This window comes from Populus trichocarpa, chromosome 19 (genome assembly GCF_000002775.5).
Source record: "Populus trichocarpa isolate Nisqually-1 chromosome 19, P.trichocarpa_v4.1, whole genome shotgun sequence".
NCBI lineage: Eukaryota > Viridiplantae > Streptophyta > Magnoliopsida > Malpighiales > Salicaceae > Populus > Populus trichocarpa.
This window is the reverse complement of record NC_037303.2, coordinates 11,872,780-11,896,198: the sequence shown is the minus strand read 5'-3', so window position 1 is coordinate 11,896,198 and position 23,419 is coordinate 11,872,780. Positions and strand designations below refer to the sequence as shown.

At 33.5% G+C, this 23,419-nt stretch overlaps 2 protein-coding genes across 7 annotated transcripts; one reads left to right on the top strand and one right to left on the bottom strand.

The window, feature by feature from the left end:
• The first annotated feature begins 4,035 nt into the window (after positions 1–4,035).
• LOC7475780 (serine/threonine-protein kinase-like protein CCR4) lies at positions 4,036–6,814 on the top strand. Its single transcript, XM_024591523.2, has one exon. The coding sequence runs from the start codon at positions 4,228–4,230 to the stop codon at positions 6,580–6,582; it is 2,355 nt and encodes a 784-aa protein (XP_024447291.1). The 5' UTR covers positions 4,036–4,227; the 3' UTR covers positions 6,583–6,814.
• A 281-nt stretch (positions 6,815–7,095) lies between these two features.
• LOC7455275 (adenylate kinase 2, chloroplastic) lies at positions 7,096–22,067 on the bottom strand. Of its 6 annotated transcripts, none has more exons than XR_002979360.2 (8): positions 13,456–13,826; positions 13,194–13,289; positions 10,158–10,286; positions 9,937–10,071; positions 9,475–9,621; positions 9,262–9,336; positions 8,485–8,646; positions 7,096–7,335 (listed from the first exon to the last, which is right to left on the bottom strand). XR_002979360.2 is itself a non-coding variant. In XM_024591525.2 (7 exons), the coding sequence occupies exons 2-7, from the start codon at positions 13,251–13,253 to the stop codon at positions 8,560–8,562; spliced, it is 633 nt and encodes a 210-aa protein (XP_024447293.2). In that variant the 5' UTR covers positions 13,254–13,289; positions 21,803–22,067; the 3' UTR covers positions 8,202–8,559. The 6 variants fall into 6 exon arrangements, 3 of the variants coding, with proteins under 3 accessions (XP_024447293.2, XP_024447292.2, XP_024447294.2); XR_002979361.2 differs by having other exon boundaries at positions 7,096–7,330; XR_008058193.1 differs by lacking the exon at positions 7,096–7,335 and adding an exon at positions 7,503–7,865.
• Between the last annotated feature and the right edge of the window lie 1,352 nt (positions 22,068–23,419).

The following is a 23,419-nucleotide window of genomic DNA, read 5'->3' as shown; positions in this document are numbered from 1 at the left end:
AGATGCATGCATTTATTTAAAGTATATATGTTTTGTCCCAAAGATTATTAGGCAAGTAGACTAGATTTTTCTAGGCATAATGCATTTGGGTGCGTTAATTACTTTTTAGATGCATTTTCTAATCCTTGGTTGAGTATAGATAAGATCATAATAAGCATTTTACCTATTAGTGTTGTCTTGTTGGGCTTTATGGACACTCCATGTCCAATTTAAAAGCGTGTGTTCTGAGCTTAATGGGCTATCATGACTTCTAGGGAACTAAACTAACAATCCCAATTCTAGTGAAGCTTTAGGCCAAATACACTCAGACCGAAATGGATTCAAGCTTTATTGAGGCTTTAGATATCCTAGTAAACTTTTATAATCCATTATGGTTTTATGCTAGTACCTCATATTGAGTTATGTGATATGGGTCATGTGGTCTATGGCATAAACTTTATGTCCATTAGTTGCTCCTTAAATCTTTATGGTGTGATTAACACAAAGGTTTTTTTATTCATTATAAGATATGTCATATAGGACATCTCGACGAACTGATTTAAAATTGATGGGGCAAATTTTAAAATAGAAGTCGTCACCTAGTTTTATAATAGCTAGGAACCCTAACTATTCTTTAGAGGTTCTATATATAACATTGATTATATAATAGGGTAAATGACAATCACCTTATACATCTTGCCTAAGGTAAGATGCATTGCACTTATTTTTTAATGATAAAGGTACCTATTGTGCTCCTATTAAGGTTTGTCTAAACTAGTATATGCTTGTTTGTTATTAAAAAAGAAAACTATAAAAACCTAAGACAATGATTTTGGACTTGGGCTTATGAATGTTGGACCCTAAAATATGGTAAATGATAAATTAGACATCAAGCTTTTTTTTTATTGTGTCTGAAATGGACCCGAAGGCCTCCAGTCACATTTATCAGGCCTTGGTGGAGTCATGTTGACCCAACTCCTATTCACTTGCAATGATAAGGGTAATATGTCCTAACACATGAAAATTTCTAAGCAAACATTTGCACGAATCAAAGAATTTTAAAACTCATATTTACCAACAAAAGTTAAAATAATATTTACTGATATATATATATATATATATATATATATATATATATATATATATATTGAAAACATATTGCATCAACCATATTCAATATTTTTCAACATCAAAGGAATATAATTTGCTTAAGGATCATGTTATCATTGGGTTGATTTTGAAAAAAATAATATACAAACAATCACACAGAAAATAAAAGGGAGGGTTGCTATTATGGGATTTGATATCAGCAAAACCCAAGACAATAACCTAGCAAAGCCAATCTTATGAAATATTAAAAGGTAATCAAATATGAACAATATCAAACAATAATGGAAAAATCATATAAAAAAATCCATAAAGTAAAATATAGAGTCAACCATTGCAAAAGTCATAAGTAATTATGAGCCTCCAAAGAACTGCGATGACACAACAATATTTTACAACAAGATATTATCATGTAAAGAGCATAAACTAAATCTTGCTACCACATATTTCCTATTAAATCTCTCCACATATTTAGAGACCACATCTTTCCTATTAAATCTTGTTATGTTAACCCATAGATTGTAACAATAAAACTGTAGTTGGTTTATATCATATAGCAAAACTTCAATATCTAAACCAAACTTAATGATGAAAAAAACAAATATCCTTCCCGATTTCTTCCTTTTTTTTTTACAACAAACAAATACTTTACTTGTCAAAACCTCTAAAATTCAAATGATAAATCCCGCAACAATAGTAGACTCATTTAAAACATGACATTTTTCTATTGTTAGCCTTCAACAAATTAATTTGGGTTCCATTAGGGTTTACTCCATCTGAAAATCTAACATTGTTTTTTCATCTAGCCATCACAAGTTTAGTAAACAATAAAAAATGAGTTTTGAAACCAATTTGGTTTTTTTATGTTTTTTTTAAATAAGAATAATTGATTTACAACTCACAACCTAGATGACATCACATCACAAGAGAAAAACAAATTGATTAAATATTAAAGATTAGGTTTTAATTTTTGTGACATTTTGTATTCTTAGAAAGGAGAAAAGAAATTAATTAGATTTTGAAATCAATTTGTGATTTTTTATGACGAGCAAGTTTTGGTTGTTTATTTTTTATTATATATAATTGTAGATTTATCTTTTCATTCAAATTTAAAAATCGCTTTGATATAAGATGTAAATTGTAATTTCTAAAAAAATAAAGGCATAGTAAAAAAACAACTAAATTATAGGAGGTTCAGAGTTAGTTTTTCAATTAAAAATAATCCTATAATTTTTTTAAGGGAAAAAATTGAAAAAACCTTGTTGAAATCCAAAGTAAAATTAAACATATTCATATGCAAAATAAAACACATCTATACACAAAAATCAAACCATTTCACCTTTTGCATCTCATCCTCCCAACTTCTTTGTAGAGTATTGATTCCAACCTTATCACTTTGAAAAATAAATCCTAGTGACTTCATATCCATAGGGTTGCCACACGAAGATTTGGACCACACCACTTCAAGTATTTTGCAATACACATAAAAATTAGTATGTTACCAATTATTTCAAATTAACAAAAACTTATCCAGGATTTGAAAGTGACATTTGAGAGTTGTTGGAGTTAATTGTGAGTTGTTAGAACTGGGATTGGCCATGGTGATGTATGATTGTCATGTACTGTCATGTCTGGCTATAGGGCATATGTGTTTCGTTTCCTTTCCAAGATATGTAAAGAAAAGAGAGTTAACAATCTAATTTAAAGTTTGGGTTTCAAGTTAGATGTGTAAGAGTTAATGATCTTACATGAATTTTTTAATTACAAAAATGAAATTTAAATTGTATTGAAATATTATAAACTTTGTGCTAGTGTTAGTGTTTGTGTCGCTGGTTCTAAAACTTCTTTATTATTCTTTAGTGGTTAGCTAAAAATATTAATAAGAAAATGGAGAAATATGTTGTGTTCTATGGACTTCGGACTAGGACTGTAGGTATTAATTTCATCTTTTATTTCACATAATTACTCCTTTTTTTTTTCACCACTGGATTAATTTTGCTTCTTTATTATGCATATTGTAGACAAGGGTTTTACAAGTTTGACAAGCGATTCATATGTATCTAGTAAAGTAATTTATCTAGTTGTTTGCCTTTGCAAGTTCAATTTTTTAGGATCGTCGATGTTAGAGAATAATATAAATAATATTTTGAGACCCCACCTAACAGTTTAAGCTTTTGGATTGAATTGGTTCTTTGACATGATATTAGAGCTTTGATGACCAAGCGGTCACGAGTTCGAATCTCATTATCCTCACTTGAAGGTGTGTGTTAGAGAATAATATAAATCATATCTTGGGACCTCACCTAAAAGCTTAAGCTATTGAGTTAAGATGGTTTTTTGGCATGGTATCACAGCCTTGATGATCAAATGATCACAAGTTCGAATCCCATCATCCTCATTTATTTGATAAAAATTAAGCACAATGTAATGTAGGTCTGTGCAAATTTCAAGCTCAAATGGCTTTAACTTGTGAGAGGTGTGTTAGAGAATAATATAAATCATATCTTGAGACCTCACCTAAAAGCTTAAGCTATTGAGTTGAATTGGTTCTTTAACAGTCGAAGAATAATGGATTTCATATGTTAAAAATAAATAAATAAATCGAGTTAATAATTTATAAAATATTAAAAATTCAATTAATTATAATTATTAATCTAAACCCGAATTGAATATATCCATTGAGAAATGAAAGTGAAAAGGCCTTGTTAATCTTTTCGCATAAAAAATTGTGGACTCATTTGTCTGGCCTAATGATGTTTTCGTCTTAGCAATTATTATTTTTTGTTGCTTTTGTCATTACATTTCTTTTATTTATTTATTTTCTTTTTTGTATTTCGAGTTTCAAGCTTCAACGGTTGACCACTCGCTCTCTCTTAACTATTGACCACACGCTCTCTCTATATTTCTAAATCTCTGCCTAAAGTCTTTCAATAAAAATGTTCTTGAAAGGACCTGGTCTTTGGTCCTCCTTTACGAACTCTATCAAACCGCGTTTCCTTCCTCTCTTTCCTTCATAAATCCAAATACACCTTCAAAATGCTACACTAATCCACCTCTAAATATCATCACCACCTTCTTCTTTTCTGGTCTTGTGTACCACCATGAAACTAGAATCCAGTTATCCCACAAACCATTCTTTCTATGGCTTGTTGTTTCTTTAACCAACCTCTTCTTCATCTCTTCTTCTACTTCATTCTTTTTTCTTCTTTCATTCCATTCGTTTTCCCCCTCTCAACTGTGTCCATATCTGAAACTTCTAACCAGACTTTGGTATGTGCGTTAGTACATGTCCCTGGTGCCACACAGTCTGTTCTAAACTGTTTAAGTTTTCCTAGTGGAATTCAAATCCCTTTCAATTCTAATACTTCCTTTTCTGCCATAGTTAGTGGAGATGGATTCCTCTGTGGTTTGATATCCTTGTCTCCTGCTACTTCAACTTTGGTTTGTTGGAGATTCTCTGTTAATGGTACTAACATGTACTACAAGAGAATTTATCAAGACCTGGCTCTCAGTCAACTGGAAGCAGGAAATTCTGTGACTTGTGGTCTAGTTAATGACACTAATCGCCTCGAATGCTGGCCACGGAGAAAGTTCAAAACTAGCAGTGTGGGTCAGAATTTTTCAAGTATGGCTGTTGGTGAAGATTTCGTATGTGGGCTATTAGAATCTGGGAATATTACTTGTCTAGGAAGTAATAATGCTGTTGTTCGCCAACAGCCCAAGGGGAACTATAGTACAATTGCTGCTGGGTCTACGCATGCTTGTGCTATAAAATTTAATGGTGAGTTGGATTGTTGGGGAAGTATGGCAGGGGAGAAGCCGCCGCAAGGTGGGTTCATATCAATGGCCTTGGGGGAGAATCGTGGTTGCGCTCTGCGGACTAATGAGACAGTAGTTTGTTGGGGGCAAGGTAATTTCAGTTTGCCAGAGAGGTTAAGGGAGACTTACTTTAGTACTATTGAAGCGAAAAGAAAAGTCTTCTGTGGAGTTCTGAAATCGAATTTTTCCTTGTATTGTTGGGGTAATGAGAATTTTAACCCCAATTCAATTGTGTTTAAGGATGTATTGCCAGGCCCCTGTAGAAGTTCTTGTGGTCTAGATCGTATCATAGAAGGATCTGGCAGATTGTGTCCCGAGGGACAACAGATTTGCTCGCATTCCAAGAGCAATATCCATAATAGTGTTCCACCTGCAGTTGCGCCGCCGCCGCCTCCAACACTAGAAAATAATCAAGAGAGGTGTTGTAGTAGGTGCAAATGGAGCGGTAAAATGATAGCTTTTTTAGTGGTGGGATGTGTAGGTTCCCTCATTTTATTGCTAGTCGTTGGGTTCTTCCTCTTCAAGTACTGCAAGTGTAGAGGCTGCCGCGTCCATGATTCCGGGCGCTTGGATGGGACCGGACCAGGAGCCCCTGTTGAACAGGGTGGTGGTCCAAGCCAACCTCATGCCCCACGAACTGAAGAAGCATCGCCGGTCTTAGAGAAGCGGCTGAGCCAGTTGGCTAGCATGGGAAATGCGGGTCACTTGGAGGAGTTCTCTTTGCAAGTTATACTTGAAGCCACCAACAATTTCTCACACGATAAAACAATTGGCACGGGAAGCTTTGGTTCAGTTTATCAAGCAACATTAGAGGATGGCCGTGAAGTAGCTATCAAGCGAGCTGAAATATCTAACACTTCTTCATACGCTGTCGGAACAAGGCGCCAAGAGGACAAGGACAGTGCATTTATCAATGAGCTTGAATCTCTGTCAAGACTCCACCACAAGAATCTTGTCAGGTTATTAGGATTCTGCGAAGATAGCAATGAGCGGGTGTTAGTCTACGAGTATGTGCACAACGGCACCCTTCATGACCATCTCCACAAGCTCGATAACTCACCCTTAATGTCATGGGCTGCACGCATCAAGGTAGCACTAGATGCAGCCAGAGGCGTCGAGTACCTTCACAGATACGCAGTGCCACCAATCATCCACCGTGATATCAAGTCATCAAACATATTGCTCGACTCCACGTGGACTGCCAAGGTGTCTGATTTCGGTCTCTCTTTGATGGGCCCCGAAGATGACATGTCACACCTCTCACTCAGCGCAGCTGGCACGGTGGGTTACATTGACCCAGAGTATTATAGACTCCAGCAGTTGACCACAAAGAGTGATGTCTACAGTTTTGGAGTAGTGTTGCTGGAGATACTCTCCGGACTCAAGGCCATCCACAAAAACGAAAACGGGGTGCCGAGGAATGTCGTTGATTTTGTTGTGCCCTACATTGTCCAGGATGAAATCCACAGAGTTTTAGACGCAAGAGTACCGCCACCAACGCCGTTTGAAATAGAGGCAGTGATATACATAGGATACTTAGCAGCAGATTGTGTGACACTTGAAGGTCGAGACAGGCCATCCATGGCTGGTGTTGTAAATAGCCTAGAGAAGGCATTGGCGGCGTGCCTGGTGCACCCAACATCGCTTTCCCGGTCCACAACCGGTGGTTCCACATGAGAGGTTAACATAGAAAGAACTGGTCAATTTGTGCATCTCTCTCTAGAGCTCTCGGCATCAAACATGTGCCATGAAATAGTCCTCTTCTTTTGTGTGTTGAGTGTATAGTAAATAGTAGTATAAGCCATTTTTTTTCAAATACAAGGAAAATTCTCCTCCAATTTGTTCATTAATGAGGCAAGAAGTTTATGACGGTGTAACTAACACAAAATTGTTACAGTTTCTTTCTTTCTATGATTCTTTCAACTTTCAGCTTTGAATTTACTTCTTCCATTACGAGGTCAAGTGGAGGAGATTGTTTAAATTTGAAGAATCAACACGATGCACCAAAGAATGGACTTCTACACTGTTTTCTTAGCTCAGCTGAATTATTTAAGTTATGATTGCGACGGATTTAAAAGGGTTTTGCATAAAATATAGCTAGGTTTACAAAGGCCTACCTTTACTTCTAAAAAAATATTGGCCCAGTGGTTCAATGATTTGAGAAGTTTTCGAAATCATGGTGCTATGCAATGTCAACAATAATAGCTTATAGCACATATCAGAACACGTCCAACGCGTCTATGAACGGTTTCTGACTATAGCTTCCTAGCGGTATATAAGAACCAACGAGTCCTAATTACATAAGGCGTGATGCTGTATAAATTGATCCTTGCTATAACATCTCCTGCAAATCTAGATATTTGCATGGTTACATCCACCATATCTTGATGTGCTATCCAAGATTTCCAGTAAGTCAGGCTTGTTCCTGGTCTTATAACAGAAGTGCAGTGCTAGAGTTCTACTTGGTCGTTCTTGAGTCTGACATTCTAACAAATATTCTCATTCAAAAAGAAGAAAATACACTCATAAGAGAAACTCAAGCTTAACCTAATTTACTCTTTTTTTTAAAAGAAACAAATTTGAACATGTTGAGTCACTCGAGTTCCATAAATCCCAAGAAAGCAAAGAGACACTAGTTGAGTAGGAAGTGCTCGGTATCGTCTTTTAGGAGTGGTATTAAGATTCTTCCATGAGCTTCGTCCACAAGAAGTTGTTCATACAGACGGGAAAGAAACATGTGCACCAATTATTTGGTCAATTCAAAGTTTGTATTGGATTTGTTGGAAGAGAAGACTATTTCTAGCTTAATTATAATGAAAAAGTCTAGCAGGTAATTGAAGCCTGATACCTTTGAATGTTTCTCAACTACAAAGACTGAAAAAGTCTTCAAGATGATACTACAGAGATTTCCATTGCTTTCAAGGATCAAATCTTTGCTATAACAGGATCATCTAGAAAAGCTGGAACGAGCATTAAGTATCAAATAAAAATGCACTATCAGGACTTGCTGACTTTATGTTAAGATGGGAAAATACAGGCACCCATCAACATCTACGTGGTTGTCATCCACAATAACTATCATTTGCTGGAACATTCTTTACTTGAGAAAATTCAAACAAGTTTAGACAGCACAAACATGTACACAAATTTATAAATACTTAAAAATGTTGAAAATGCAAACTCAAGGATACTTTATCCATAGCAGTGTTAAGCTGGTCAAATTACCAGAAATGGAGACCAGCACATGCAACATGATGCTTACTAGCATATGTAAACTAGTTGTCCTTGGAAAGGAATTGCATGAAGACTCTACATGAAGTTTTTTATTTTTTTTCCCCACAGTATTTTAGGGACTAAAAGACCTCAAACTTAGCACTGTTCAATTGGTTTCCATACAAATGAAATCCAAATTTTCACAAGCATACTTCAAAGAATAATTTAATAACAATGACTATCAAATTGCAAGCATGTGGTAATTCTAAGAAAGAGATAACAAGGACACTTACTAGCTAAGCATTTATGGAAATTGAGGCATAAACCTGAGTATATGGGCAAAAAAAAAAAGGCTGGCAATTATACCAGTTTTCATAATTCCTGAGTCCTGACTATTGGTTATACACCAGCTCTTCCCTCCATCTATGCAGCCAGAGATCCTTAAATCAACTTCCTATCCTCATGTAATTTTGTGAGAGCACCATCAATTTGTGCAAACACATCTTCTTTGGGAACATTTCCATTAACCTGAAATCAACAAAATGGCTCTCCAATTTAGATTTGATAATAGTATAATACCAGATGCATTATCTGCCAAATCATATACATATACCAGAAACCCTCTCTCTCTCCCCCTCCCTCTCTTTCCCACTCTTTCTTGACGATAATCTACTGCCTCAACAAGCAGATTTTCCTCCCTCATAGGGGACATGCAAGACAAATTGCTTGTGTTTAACTCAAAATAATACAGAGCGACTCTCTGCATTTCACCTTTCCTTTCATATTGTTGTTTAACACAAGAAAAGGAAACCCAGTAAATATTGCTGGCATCGGATTAGTGGCAGTAAGAACATGGTTAAAATAGAGCACAAGCATCAACAGAGGTGATACACATGTTGAATAATAGAAATCTAAAGCATGATGCTTGAGCATATCCACCAACATGCACATTGTCATATACTTGTTGGGGAGTATCTTCTAGTAGCAGCCCCAGTAACAACTTACCAAGAGCTGTTCAACATAATAATTTATTCACGAGGTAGTGGAGCCTGATAGCATTAGGATAGCTGGGATGATATGGTAGTGTCTTCGATTGAACACACGCAAATAATATTAGAGAGAAAGAGGTATTTTATCACTTGCCTTGAGTGTAATGTCTTCATACATTAGAAGTACCGCCTCCACATTTTGATGATGAGTTTGCAACCGCAACTTCACCTAAATACAGCCATACAAAAAAAGGAAACAAACATTATCGCTTAGCAACATTGACCCAATGACCCATTAAAGACACAAAGAAGACAGAGTCCTCTGAACTAATAAGAGTGTAAGTAAACAGATAAGTTCAAAACATGCCTTTTCTTCAGTGTCATCAAAACGTTGGGTGAGCCTGGCAGCAATTTCTTCAGTCTCAGGGGGAGAATACTTGAGGTGGTATATCTTCCCAGTAACAGGGTCTAACCTACGTCCAACCACTCTTTCAACAAGAATCTCTTCATTGACCTGCAAATCAACATTCATGAGGTTGGCAGACGGGGGAAACTCAATCTTGATATTTAGAATTTGAAATCTACCCAAGGATGTGAAGATACATCAAGGCCATTACATTGTTAAACCAATTCTTTCATCTTCATTAACATCTTCTTTTACTTTGGCTTGGATAAAGTATCCTAAAAAAATTTTCGAACATGCATGGAAATCATCAAATTATGTACAGGGAAGAATATCAGCATGCAAAGTACGCATTCTCCTCTTCCTAACCAGATAATGGGATGCAACCAAATAATATAGCATGCCTGCAGCAACAAGAATTCTTACTTCCAGGAGAATAAAAAGATCGGGCTGGAAGCCAAATTCTTTAAGAGCAGTTGCTTGTAGTAAGCTCCTTGGGTATCCATCTAAAAGCCAACCATTTTCTTGAGAGTCTGGCAGCAGCAGACGCTCCTTTACCATCTACAAGATCAGGTCATTGAATACACAATATGAATGATTTGAAAGGAGCGGAGGAGGAAAGAAGGGGGCAGTGAAATCATGCCTACCATGACAACTATTTCATTTGGGACCAACTGTCCTTTCTCCATGTATTCCTTTGCTCGCTTTCCATTCTCACTTCCTGAAGCAATTTCTGCCCTCAGAAGGTCTCCGGCAGCAATGTGCACCAAACCATACTGCATTTATGAGGATGACTTGGTTCAATCTGTGTTTTCTCAATGGCAATTGCAAAATGAGAAATAATGCAGTGAATGTTTTAACTTCTATAAGCAAATCCCCATAAAAACATTGGGAAGGGAAAACATATCTGATCTCAAAGCAGAATTTCAAGTACTCGTCTTGTTTATACAAGTAATCACCAATGACACTAACAATTCCAACTGCTTGAGCTCAGCTTGCAATTGGCTTTTCTGATAGCTCAATCAAACCACTTGCACATTAATCCAAGCATGAGCAGAAGTTAAGTTTGGCATACTCATTAATGCCATACGAAAAACTACTGACAAGAGCTCAAAGAAGCAAATAAGGTGATTTTTATCAGAGATTGCCTAGCTACTGCAGCAAGAAAGCCATCATATTGATGATAGTGACTACATGATCTACTCATACACAAAAACTTCAACTTGCTTTGGCATTATGCCCAGTCCTGGCTGAGGAAGAGTAGAGGGAGTTGATTTTAAAGTTTCAACTAGAAGATCAATCAAATGGGTTTTCAATTGTGTTTCTCTACATTTTGAAGGCCGCATGTATCAAATCCTAATAGTTTACACTAACCACCTCCCTTCCTGAGTGAAACAGATATGCCAATCCTTGGGAACAAGTGAAACTATCATGCACCTCTCAGCGAAGCTGAGCTTTCAAATACCAAATTACATAGAGATGAAGTTAGATAAGCGTAGACACCAAGTCAACATAATCTCATAAGATTGATGGATCCCACAAATTAATGTCGAACATGCTTTATTAAGGGGAACTGGACTTGACGAAGCACAAACAACTATGCCAAGCTGCCCATCCAACCTCGTTTCTCGTAGAGCCCTATGTGCCAAAGCAGTAAATTGTCTGTTTTCCTTCATCGGTATACTATTTAAGTAGTGTGAATATGTTCCATGGAGAAAGTGCTTGACTACGTAATTAAAACACACCAGACAATAGTTTGGTTCTTGATATTCGTAGTGAAAATGATAAATTTAAAATAATATTTAGGAATCTTTAGAATCCTGTTAAATAGATCTAGAGTTGTTTTGTGAAGATCTGATCTTAATCGGTTTTGAATAATTCTTTAAAGGCTGGGTTGTTGCAACCCATAAATCATCCAATTATCCAATCTCTAACAGTAATCCACATAAACCATCAGTGAAAAATCTCCTAAATTCTTATTTAGAAGAAAGAGATTGTTATGTCTAGAGTGTTAGATTTCTATTCTAACTTGCGTAGTTTTTTTGGTAAAACACAATCAATTAAAAACAAGAGGCATAACTTTATATTTATAGGGAATTCTAAAAACCCTATAAATGACAATATCTATTTGCGCCTCAAATAATATTCATATATTATTAAAGGATAATTTTAGAGATTTAATCAATCAAATCCCTACTTGATTATTTAGGACTAGAATTATAATCCCTGAATTAAATACATTCTAGTGCTTAATTTCTAAAATTATTTTCAATCAAGTCACACTTGATTAATTATCTCAGTTTAACTTCTAACTAATGATTCTTAATGTGTGTGACTCATTAGATTCCTAATATGTTGATCCAAATATAAATTATAATTCTAAATAAATATAATTAAATAAATCAAACAGTTAAATTTATTATCAATTCAGTAATTGATTAATTTATATTTGAAGATCAAGTGCACCGTCTAGCAACGTGTCATGATCCCCTAAATATTAGGAGCATCATAAGTGATTTGACTTAACCTTTCAGTGACTAGTTTTTCAATATAATTATTATCCCTTCATCAATAATGTTTTGATTTAAACATTTTAGCATAGAGTGTGTCTGTCATTTCAGATCATATTTGTTCGCAATATTATAATCATTGATCATTTGAATAAAATTTAAAATTCTTTTCAAATCTTATTCCACCTTGCGCAAAGATTTAACAAACAATACTATTTGAGAACATGTGGAACATTTTTATTAATTCATATAGAGTAATGAATCCTTTCTTGATCACTCAAATACCTTCATATAGTTTATGTTATATCTAATATCTACTCATTTGTTACCTATACCAAGATAACACGTAGCAAAATTAAAACATAACACTTTCTATATAAAATAACTTAGTGATCTCAAGTTTAAGGATCATTTACATAATTGTCACGTGAGTCTTTTCATAAACATAGGTAATATCTCCATATGGAGTTCTCATATAGATCAGTTTAGTGTACATGTCTTATAACAAGCACCTACATATTAGTTCTAGGTATCTCTTATATCTTAACTTATAAGAACAACTACTTCCTTTCATTAAGGAAAGAACATAATATGTATCACTTTCTACAACTCTAATAAATGTCCAATGTTTAAGAGAGCATCAATCAGGAACATTTTAGGAGCAACGCTTTGATATAATATGAATCTCATTATTATAACAATTTTATAATTTTTTTTGCAAAGTATTTTTGTTCATGAATTTTATTTTTACTCTAGATTTATTAATATAATATTATATAAATATTAAAGATAAATTAAGTTTTTATTAATAATAAATATATAATTAAATAAATATAATAATATCAATTATAACCAACCAATTGATATATAACATATTAAACTAACAATATACCTCACTGTTAACACACTAACATACTGTCATTAACATTAGAACCACAATGTCTAGATCAGATTCTTGAAACCTTCACCGGATAAAAATCCAAAGAAATCCCAGGAAGCTACACGCATTACAATGAAAAGAAATTCTTTAAAAAGCCACACTTTCGTAGGCAGAACAGTAAACATAATTAACAAGTGAGGGAAACTAAAAGTTGCTCCCTAAAGAAAGGATTAATGAAGCTGAGCAACAGAGAGTACAGGAGATCAAAATAAATATAAGGAAAAAAAGCTTACTTTCTTAGTGATGAGCTCACATTGAGTACCTTTACCAGAAGCAGGAGCTCCGGAAATCATTATCTTCAAAGGGTCTGCCTTTGCTGATGCCACAACCTGCACAAACCACACACACATAAAAATTATCGGGAAAAAAAGGAGAAAACAAGCCAAACAAATTCATCTAACAACAACAAAACCCTATAGTTCGGGTTCTCAATTAACAAAATATCAATCATGGTGAAATCCAAAATACAAAAAACATGAAATGTTTTTTACTCACAAAAGCTGAATTCTTGGTTTCGTTGAAACGAGTGGACAAAAGGGTTTGATGGGAACGAAGAGAGAGGCAATATCTGATGTTACTGTAACAAAAAGATAAGTTAGAAGAGAAGAGGATCTGGGAGGACTTTGAGGAAGAACAAGGCTGTTCAGGGGTCCCTTTTCCATTCACTCCCCAGTTGAAATTGCAGGAGCTTGTAGCAGCCATTTCTCTGTCTCGTTTTTCCTCCGTTTCACAAATGTCACACGTTTGTCGAGTGGTTTTGTGGGATATTCTTGGAAGTTGGTAGGAGGCTAGGAGCAGTGGTGGTGTAGGATTGACAATCAACAATGCTTGGAGACTAGGAAAGAAGGAGTCCTTCGTCCATGTATAACTAGCTATTTGAATATATTTTCTTTCCAACAAAAAGATTGAACATACATGTTTTTTTACATAAAAATTATTAAGTTTATATAAAAACAAATTTATGTACATAAAGTCCAAAACTATTTATGTTAATAAAAAAAAATCATTAATAATAATTAAATATATATTTAAAAAAGTTAAGAAATAAATGTAAATTAAGATATTTTGATCTCTTACCTAATTATATTCAATGATTTTATTTATTAAAATTCATTTTTTATTTAATAAAATAATAGTAGAAATAAATACACTCATAAAATTAATTGAAAAAAATCAAATGAAAAACAATATCTCACAAGGTTTCTCTTATCCAAAATAAATATTTTTTAAATGAATTTTAATTATATAAAACATAAAAAAAATTATAGTTGAATTAGAATAATCTCTTCAAAAATTAAATACATATAAAATCATTTAAAAAAATCATTATTTAAAAAGGGTTAAACACGAAAAATAAGAAAATAGAGAGAAATGATATTAATTTAAATATAAATTAAGAAAATATTAAAGAAAAACACATATAAAAAAGCATGATTTTCTTAAAAGAAAAATTACAAAAACAAAGACGTCAGTTGTCATTGGGGCCTTGCAAGCCAGGCTAGCGTCTGACCCTTCTAGAAATGTTTCATGCACAAGCCCTATTTTTTAAAATGAAATCATGTCGAATTCCCCCATTATTAAAAAAAAATATTTCAAATGACACATAGTCTGGTTTTCCCCATATTTCAATTATTATGGTAATCAGAAAAATAAGGTATGTGTTTTTTTTTTACCTAAAAACTTATTTTTCAACTCATTTGGACCCGAAACACTTATAAAAAAACCTAAAGACCTGAGAAACTAATAAATGATCTTAAAAAAACCACACAAAAACTCGAAACCAAAAATCTTCTTGAGCTTAGATTTGGTTTTTTAGACAATTTTAAGATGAAAAAAACACCTAAGTAAATCTCTCCTCACAAAATGAAACTCGATAATACCAAGATTGATTATTTTTGTGGTTGAAATTGGTCTCAACACAAATTTTCTCTCTTTATCATTGAAATACAACAATTTCTCTCTCTTCTCTCTCAAATTAGATATTAAAAAATAACAAAAATAAAGTTTTGTATCAAAATTGATTTTTTAAATTTAAAGGACCTAAATTGTATGAATTATATTATTTTTAAAGATGAAGGACTTAAATGTATTTTTGCCAAAAATTTAGAATGCCTCTTATTTTTGGTGTCTTTTTCATTTTGGTCTTTCTTCCTCTAATTCCATCTTACTTAAGAAATAAAAAGTAATTGGCCTTTAATTAGGATTCAATTACCCAAAACAAAACTTTAAGGGCCAAAACAAATTAATAAAAAATGAATAGTGAATCTACAGTAACCTATCAGTGGATAATGTTCCTCTATAGTAAAAATATCACATCTTTTAATGTTTTTTATAATTATAAATTCTAGCCTAGCCTGACCCGATCCTTTCCTTGTTTCACTTAAAAAGCAGGGAATAAAAAATAAGTTAATTCAAGTTAATTTAAAATAACAAAATACAATTTTAAAAATATTAAAAATTAAATTAGATTTCACTCGAATTTTAACTAAGTTAACAAATGATAAAATGACAACTTATACAAAATTTTTTAAAAATAAAAATTATATTATATTTAAGTTGACCAAGTTTCAAGATATTGATTAGATTTAATTAAATAAACTTTCCGTCGGTTTAATACAAGACCTTGCCTGAATTAAATAGTGGATTGGTAGATGACTAGGTTTATCCATTAAAATGAGAGCCATAAACACTGCTCTGCTATTGCTGGCATGTTCTGGTCATAGTTTTAAAATATGGCCGGGCTTGGCATATCAACTTGGACCCGATCAACCCGGGGTTAAAATTGGGTCGGGTTAAAGAAAAAAAGGAGAAGAAAAAACATGATTGACTAGGCGGGTTGACCCGGCAAGATCCAGTCAAAAACCCGGTTGCAACCCGTTGACTTTTGTTTTTTTTTTTTACTAAAATAATATCATTTTAATTTTTTTAAAAGAATTGACCCGGATAATCTGGTGATCCTGTTAAAACTCAGAACCTGAGTTTTGGACTAGTCGGGTCTAAAAGCTATGATTTTAATCAATCGATGTTGTTGTTGGGCTCTGAATTTGTTGGGTCAGTACAATGCCCATATTTTAAGCATTGATTGGATACAAACCACTGGATATTCTTTTACTATTTTATTCAATTCTATTTGCTCAAATTGAAAGAGGCGAGGCTAAAAATAATTGTGGGAGGAGGATGAACACAAATTCAGAATAAAATATATGGCCAAAATAAAAGAAATTTTAATTTTTTGAGAGGCCAATGAGAAAAAATTAAAAGAATTAACATAAATTTAAAGTAAAGAGAAAGGGATAAATGTGAAATAACAGAATTCTTATTTTTTTATTTTTAATTTTTTTAGGATATGTTGGAAAATAAAAAAGTTATTTTTTTCTCAAATCTGATCTAGAAAATTAAATTATGAGTAAATTATATTTTATATTGTTTAGTTTTTTTTTTTTTCTACTTTGCCTCAATTTTCTAAAAAATTATAGTATATATTTCATATTTTATAAGTTGTATAACATTTTAAATCCACAATAACGCGAGTAAAAAGAATCAATAAAAAAATATGAATTATTTTCAAAATTGCCACTATATTCTATTTAACAACTAAAGAGCCAATGTTACGTTAAAATAATGAAATTGACATCAAGTTACATACTAGAAAAAAGAGGAAAAGAAAAAGAAAAACCAAAAGAGAAACAAAAGAACAAAGGGTGTTGTGTAGGTTCGATTTAGGTTGATTGGTTGGTGATGTAGTGGAGGCTAGAATTCTGGTTTGATTTCGAGGCAAAGGGTGGCTAGAGTTGCTGGTTTATAGAGGAGATGAGGTAGAGAGAGTGATTGTTTTTCTTGGTTATGGTGGCTGTTATATGGGTCTACTTTAAACTCTCTATTTGAGTCATTTGATTGTTGTGGGGTTGTTCAACAGCGTGGTGGCTGGATGTGAAGAAGCTGTCGTGACTGGTCAACAGTGGGTGGTTGTTGCCTGTAGATGGTGGCATGCTGTGGCTACTGTTCTGTAGGTGGTGGCATGGCTATGGTTGCTAATTTGAGGAGGATGAATAGTAACTACTAACTAGGGTTTCAGGGAGGATGAAATGATTTTTGTCTGAAGAGAGAGGAATCACGAGGAGTCTTACTATTAGACAAATATGCAAAGAAAGAATTTATATGCAATTTTTATCTTTTGATTGAAATAGTCTATTGTCTTTTGATTGGGACAAATATGAGATGAAAAGAAAGAAGGGAATGGACAGAAGGAAAGAATAAAGGAGAAGAGATTGATAAAGAAGAAGGATATATTATATATAAAAGGTAAATTCATTGTTTTATCTAAACAATAACTAAATATGTAAATTTTAAATTAAATAAATATGTAAATTGTAATTTTCTAAACAATAACTAATGTAAAGGATACAAAGTGTAATCTACCTGACAACATTGAAAATTTTGCAGTATTGGATGAGAGGCAACCATGATGCTTTAGTGTAATATAATTGAACTTTTTAAGAAAAATATTAGTCTTGCTTTTAATAAAATTTAATTATATTATTGTATTCTTCTTAAAAAAATTCAATCATAATCTATATACGTTATCGTTTATGTGCGGTATGGCGATAATCATTCTCCTGAATTAAGATTTAAGATTTTTTTAATGTGAAAATATTGTGGGGTTGCCGTCTAATATTATGGTTACTAGAAAACCTAATAGTGCAAGAGTCTGGATAAAAAAACTAATTGTGTATGGAAAAAACACATCACCTCTAGTGCATTCTATCTATGATAAGCTGCGTTATTGATTGATTGTTTTTTTTTTTTTTGTAAGTCATGTTTCTATTTGTTGGTATATTTAAGGTTTAAGAAAAGATCTTTCTTAGTAAGGAAATCTATATCTTATCATGCTAAAACCTAATTATTCTAAGGACTAAAAAATTAATAGTGTTTTTGAAATTTTGATCAAATCCTAATAGATAATTACAAACTTGTTATGATACCCATTGATTTTTATATTTTTCAAAGTATGATAAAAATATAATTTTTTTATAAAATATGCATGAAAGTTTTTAGAATTTGTTTGTATGCACACATATAATAACATATTTTTTAATTTTTAATTTTTTTATATTTTTCTGAAATTTTGAAGAAAAGCAGATATTTTTTTAATTCTATATCAGTATTTGATAGTGTAAGTTTACATTCCAAATATTAAATGAAAATGTTAGAAAACGTGTGAGGGATCCACAAATAAAATGGTAAGTTGGAAAATTATAAATATTTTATAGTGTAGAATTTGTTTGTATACACACAAATAAAAACATATTTTTTAATTTTTTTTAAAAAAAGACTAATTTATTTTTTTGTATTTTTCTGAATCTTTTAAAGAAAAGCAGTTATTTATAATTTTGAATCAGTATTTTATAGTGTAAGTTTTTAGCCCAAAAATTAAATGAAAAGATTGGAAAACATGTGAGGGATCTATAAATAAAATGATTAGTTTCTTATAGTGTGATTTTTAAAATAATCTTTGAATTTCTTTATAATTTTTTGAAAATTAATTGGAGTTTGTTTGACAAAAACAAAAGGCAAAAAAACAAATTCAGCAAAGAAAAATAATCACTCACATATCCTAATATCACATGATCAAACCAAAAATTAAACATGTAAATCATATAAACTAGTACACAAATATGAGGCATATGATTGAAGAGACTTCAAAAGTTTAAGAACTCAACCTGCAAATGGCCATAAAAACAAGAAGATAAACTACATGAATTAAAATGCACTACTGATGAGGAATGGCTGAAATGCTGGTGTAGAGAGGTTTGCTGCTCACGTTACTGGGCTGAGAGTTGCTGGTCTGCTTGACAGAGGAAAACCACAGGCTGCACTGTTGCCACTAGTGAAGTCTGTTCACAGGTTGTTTCCAAGGACTGCTATCATGACTGAAGCTCATGGTGGAAATGAGAGGAGCTTCCTGGTGTAAAGATTAATACGGTGAGAGATGGTGGTGCTCACGGCGCAAAAAATGAGATGCTACCGCAACTGGCGAATATTCTATTAGAGTTCATGAATGTTGTGTGAGGTGACTGGAGGTAACACTACCATGGTGGCTGGTCTTGGAGGAGCTGGTGTTGGGGTGGAGACTGACCCTGGGGAGGAGCTGCCGGTGAAAAAGAAAAAACTCTGCTACAGTTGAGAAATGGTGTGACTGATAAAGAACAATCTCTACTGTTGTTGGAAGGAGGAGCTCCACTGCTTATAGTTGAATCAATTGTCGATGCTGAAAGGATGAAGGCTGAGCTGCTGTTGGAAAATCCTTCATTATTGCTTGAACGGTTGAAGATGAGATAAAGGTTGACTGTGCTGCTAAGCTGCTGGTCTAGCTGATTCTCCTGTTGTTGTTCACAATGTTGTTGCTATGAGTGGAGTCTCTCTGTTGGAACAAGAAAAACAAAGCTGCTGTGAACAGAGAAGAAGATGGAGTGGACGTTGCTTGGCTGCTGAACGTGACTGATGCTAAAAACCCTTTGCTACTTCTCACGGCTGACAGAAGAGAAGGTGGCGTGACTAAAAAGAAGACTCCTGCTCACAGTGTGGAAGACTGGCAGCTACGAGGGAGAGAAGGCTTCTTGTTTTTTCTTGGAAAGAAGAAGGTCGTATTTTTGTACTAGGTGATTTATGAGAGAGAGGGTTCTCTTCTTGTTGGATTGTTATTGCTGCAGACAGTTTTTTTTTTTTTTTTTTTTTGTGTGGGATATATTCTGTTTTTTTTTTTTTTTTGAGATAACCATCTGGGTAAAAAGATTATATTTACATGGTGACCAAGCAAAATCTAAAATCACTTGAGTCCCTTATTTTTTTTCTTTGTATTTTTGGTCTCCTTATTCATATATTTTTTTCTTATGCTAACTCAATGAGAAAAATAAATAATGATTTTGAAATGGACGTGCTAATAGCTAAACATGTTGAAAACAAATTCTTAAATTTTGAATTCTTTTCAAAAGAAATTGAGAATGCCGAAAATATGTCAAAATACATTTTGTTGGATTTTTTTATTGTTTTTTGCTATTTCTGATTTTTTTAAAAAAAAGACTATTAATAAAATGAGGTCAAAATCGGGTTATGACAAGAAAAAATAAGGAATTTTTGTTCTTTTTATGATTTAAAAGGTTTGGAGTTATCACCTAGTATTCTGGTCACTAGAAACACTAATGGGTATTCAGAGTCTGGATGGTTGAGTATAAAAAGAACAATATCACCCTTAGTATATCTTATAAATAGGTATTGCAGCTATACTAATAGAAGAAGGGCACTCTATAGCTTATATCATCATATTATTAGGTCCAAGGCAGCGAGCTCTATTGACTTATGAGCGATAAATGTTAGCAATCCTACATGCTAAGAGCAAATAGAGACATTTTCTTTGGGGAAGGCATTTTAAGATCAGGATTGATCATGTTAGCTTTAAGTAACTTTTGGAACAAAAGGTATCTTCACCATCTCAGAATTTATGGCTGGCTAAGTTATTGGGGTTTGATTATGATATAGAATACAAGAAAGGAAGAGACAATGTAGCTGCGGATGCCCTCTCAAGGAACTCTAGTGGGGAACTATTTACCATTGCAGTTTTTACAATCTCTCCTTCTATTATAGATGAGGTCAAGGGTTCATGGGAGAAAGATAAGGCCATACAGTTCATCATTAAGGAAACATAAAAGGTTCCCACATCACACCCTCGCTACAAATAGGTGAACAATCACTTGAATAGGAAGGGGAAGATAATGGTGGGAGATGACCTTGAGTTGCGGAGCAAGTTGATTTCTATGTTTCATTATGCTACTGTGGGGGACATTTAGGAGCTATTATCAATGCTAAAAGGGAGGGGAGTTTATTCTACTGGAAGAGGCAACAGAAACATGTTAGGCAATATGTAAGAGAATGCCCTACTTGTCAGAGGAATAAGCTTGAGAACGTACCTACTCCTGGGTTACTACAGCCTCTACCAATTCTTCAAGCACTCTTCATTAACATTAACATAGACTTCATAGAAGGTTTGCCTAAGTCTTATGGCAAAGAAGTTATATTTGCGGTAGTAGACAGACTTAGTAAGTATGCATATTTCATGGCTTTGGCTCATCCTTACTCTGCTCTTTACAGTAGCCACTACATTCATGGAAAATGTCTTTAAATTGCATAGTCTACCTGATACTATAGTGAGTGATAGAGATTCAGTTTCCTAAGTCAGTTTTAGAAGAATTTATTTGCCTATCAAAGGGTGGACTTACTCTATTCTATGGCTAAGTAGTTAAAAAATGTCTGAAGACTAATCTAAGATGCATGACTGGGGGAGCAATCCTAATCAGTGGTCTAAGTGGCTTTCTTTAGCCGAATGGTGGTATAATACTCATTACCACTCCTCCACCAAATCAACTCCTTATGAGATTTTGTATGGACAAACACCTCTAATTCACTCTCTATTTTCCTAAGGATTTTACTATTGAGTCAACTGATGAGTTCTTATCCAGAAGGTAGGAGATGCTTCAGTTAATCAAGGATAACCTAAAGAAGTCACAGCACATGATGGTGCAGTTAGCAAACAAAAAGAGAAGCGAGAGGATATTCAAGATTGGAGATTGGGCATATCTTAAACTACAACCTTACAGGCAGAATTCAATAGCACAGAGAAAATCACAGAAACTAGCAGCTAAATATTTTGGCCCTTATCAAATAACTGAATGAATTGGAGCAGTAGCATACAAAATTTGCTTACCCACCACTGCTACAATCCACCCATTATTCCAAGTTTCGCAATTGAAATGACTGGTAGGAAATAGAAGAGGGCAAGAAGATTTACCTGTAGAGTCACTGGAGCCTACCCTGCAACCTCAAGCCATCTTGGATTGATTGATGAGTGGTGAAAAGACGTAACCAAGCAGCTACCCAGGTTCTTGTACTTTGGAAGGGATGTCCACCATCAGAGGCTACATGGGAGTTTACGGATGAACTATCTCTCAGATTTCCAGGATTTGCCTTTGAGGACAATGGTGTGTTTGAGGGGGGGAAATTGTTTCAAGGGGATACCAGAGGCGAAATGGTTGCTGATATTTGAAAAAAAAAAAAGGACTAGGAGTGGATTTGAATTGAAGATCGTTGCTCTTGTCATTGGAGTCAGTACGCTGCGTTTCATTTACTACTTATACGCATCATTTTATTAATAAGCTTTTTTAGTTATGTCTGTAGCGTCTGGATTTGGATTGAAAATGGTTTTATAACAAAGAAAAAATATTATGCAATACATATGAAAAAAATTATTTGAAAATAAATATTTGTTTATTTTTAAAAATAAAATTATTGCATACAAAAAAAAAACTGTAAAACGCACAACACAATCAAAAAAACAATTTCTATCCAAAAAAAAAGTTCAATAAAAAAAAATGAGAAATATTAATTGAAACATAAATTTAAAGATTGTTTTAAAAAAAGATATATAAAAAAATGAAACCACTAAAAAAAAGAAGCAATATCAGAAGAAAAAAAAGCTCAGTGGCTTAACTCGTTGAACCGGTGACTTGAACCATAAACTCAATCAGGTCCAATAATTTTTTTTATTACATTTATATTCAACCTTTAAAAAAAGAGATAAAAAGAGCTCAGACTCGTAGGCACATGGTTCAGCGCGCCTGAGCCACTGAAATGAAGAATCTAGACCCATTATATTCCCATCAAACATATATATATATATATAAAAGATATTTATCTCTCATTAAATACTATCAAGGTAAGATTACATTTAAGACCCTCCTCTTCACAAAATACATCATGAAACCTTTATGGGTTATAAATACATTATGAAATCTTCAGAACAAAGGTTTACAATCTTCATTTTTTACTGCATGTATACTTTTAGAGCATCTTTCTCTAGAATATTGTATTTTTTTTAAAAAAAAGATATTTATTTAAGTATCAGAGAGTTTCTATTTTCATCAAAAAGGATCTTTGTAGGTATCAACCACAAATCATGACCTATCAAATATCAAGTAGAAGTTATTAATGACTTTAGCTAGAAAGAATACATAAAATTACTGAAATCAATTAATTAGCTGCTGATTATCCAACTTAGAAATTCCTATTCCTAAGCTAGCTGGACTTTGGATTTTTAGAACTTCTTCACCACTCTTCTCCCATTAATTCACTGGCCTCACCATCCTTTATCTCGTAGACAACAACTTTTATGGCCGTATCCCCTCCATCTCCTCGCTTATCAACCTCCAAACCTTGACTCTTCGTTCCAACTCGTTCTCAGGCACAGTCCCTAACTCAATCACCAACTGATTGAGAATATACTTGGAATGGATAGTAACAAGAAGGCATTTTGACTCTGTTCCTAGTGGGCTTGGAAGGAGGCAAAGATTCAGGCAGCTAGGCATTAGTTTGAGTTCAAGATCGAGACCTACAAGTAGAGATAAAGGCA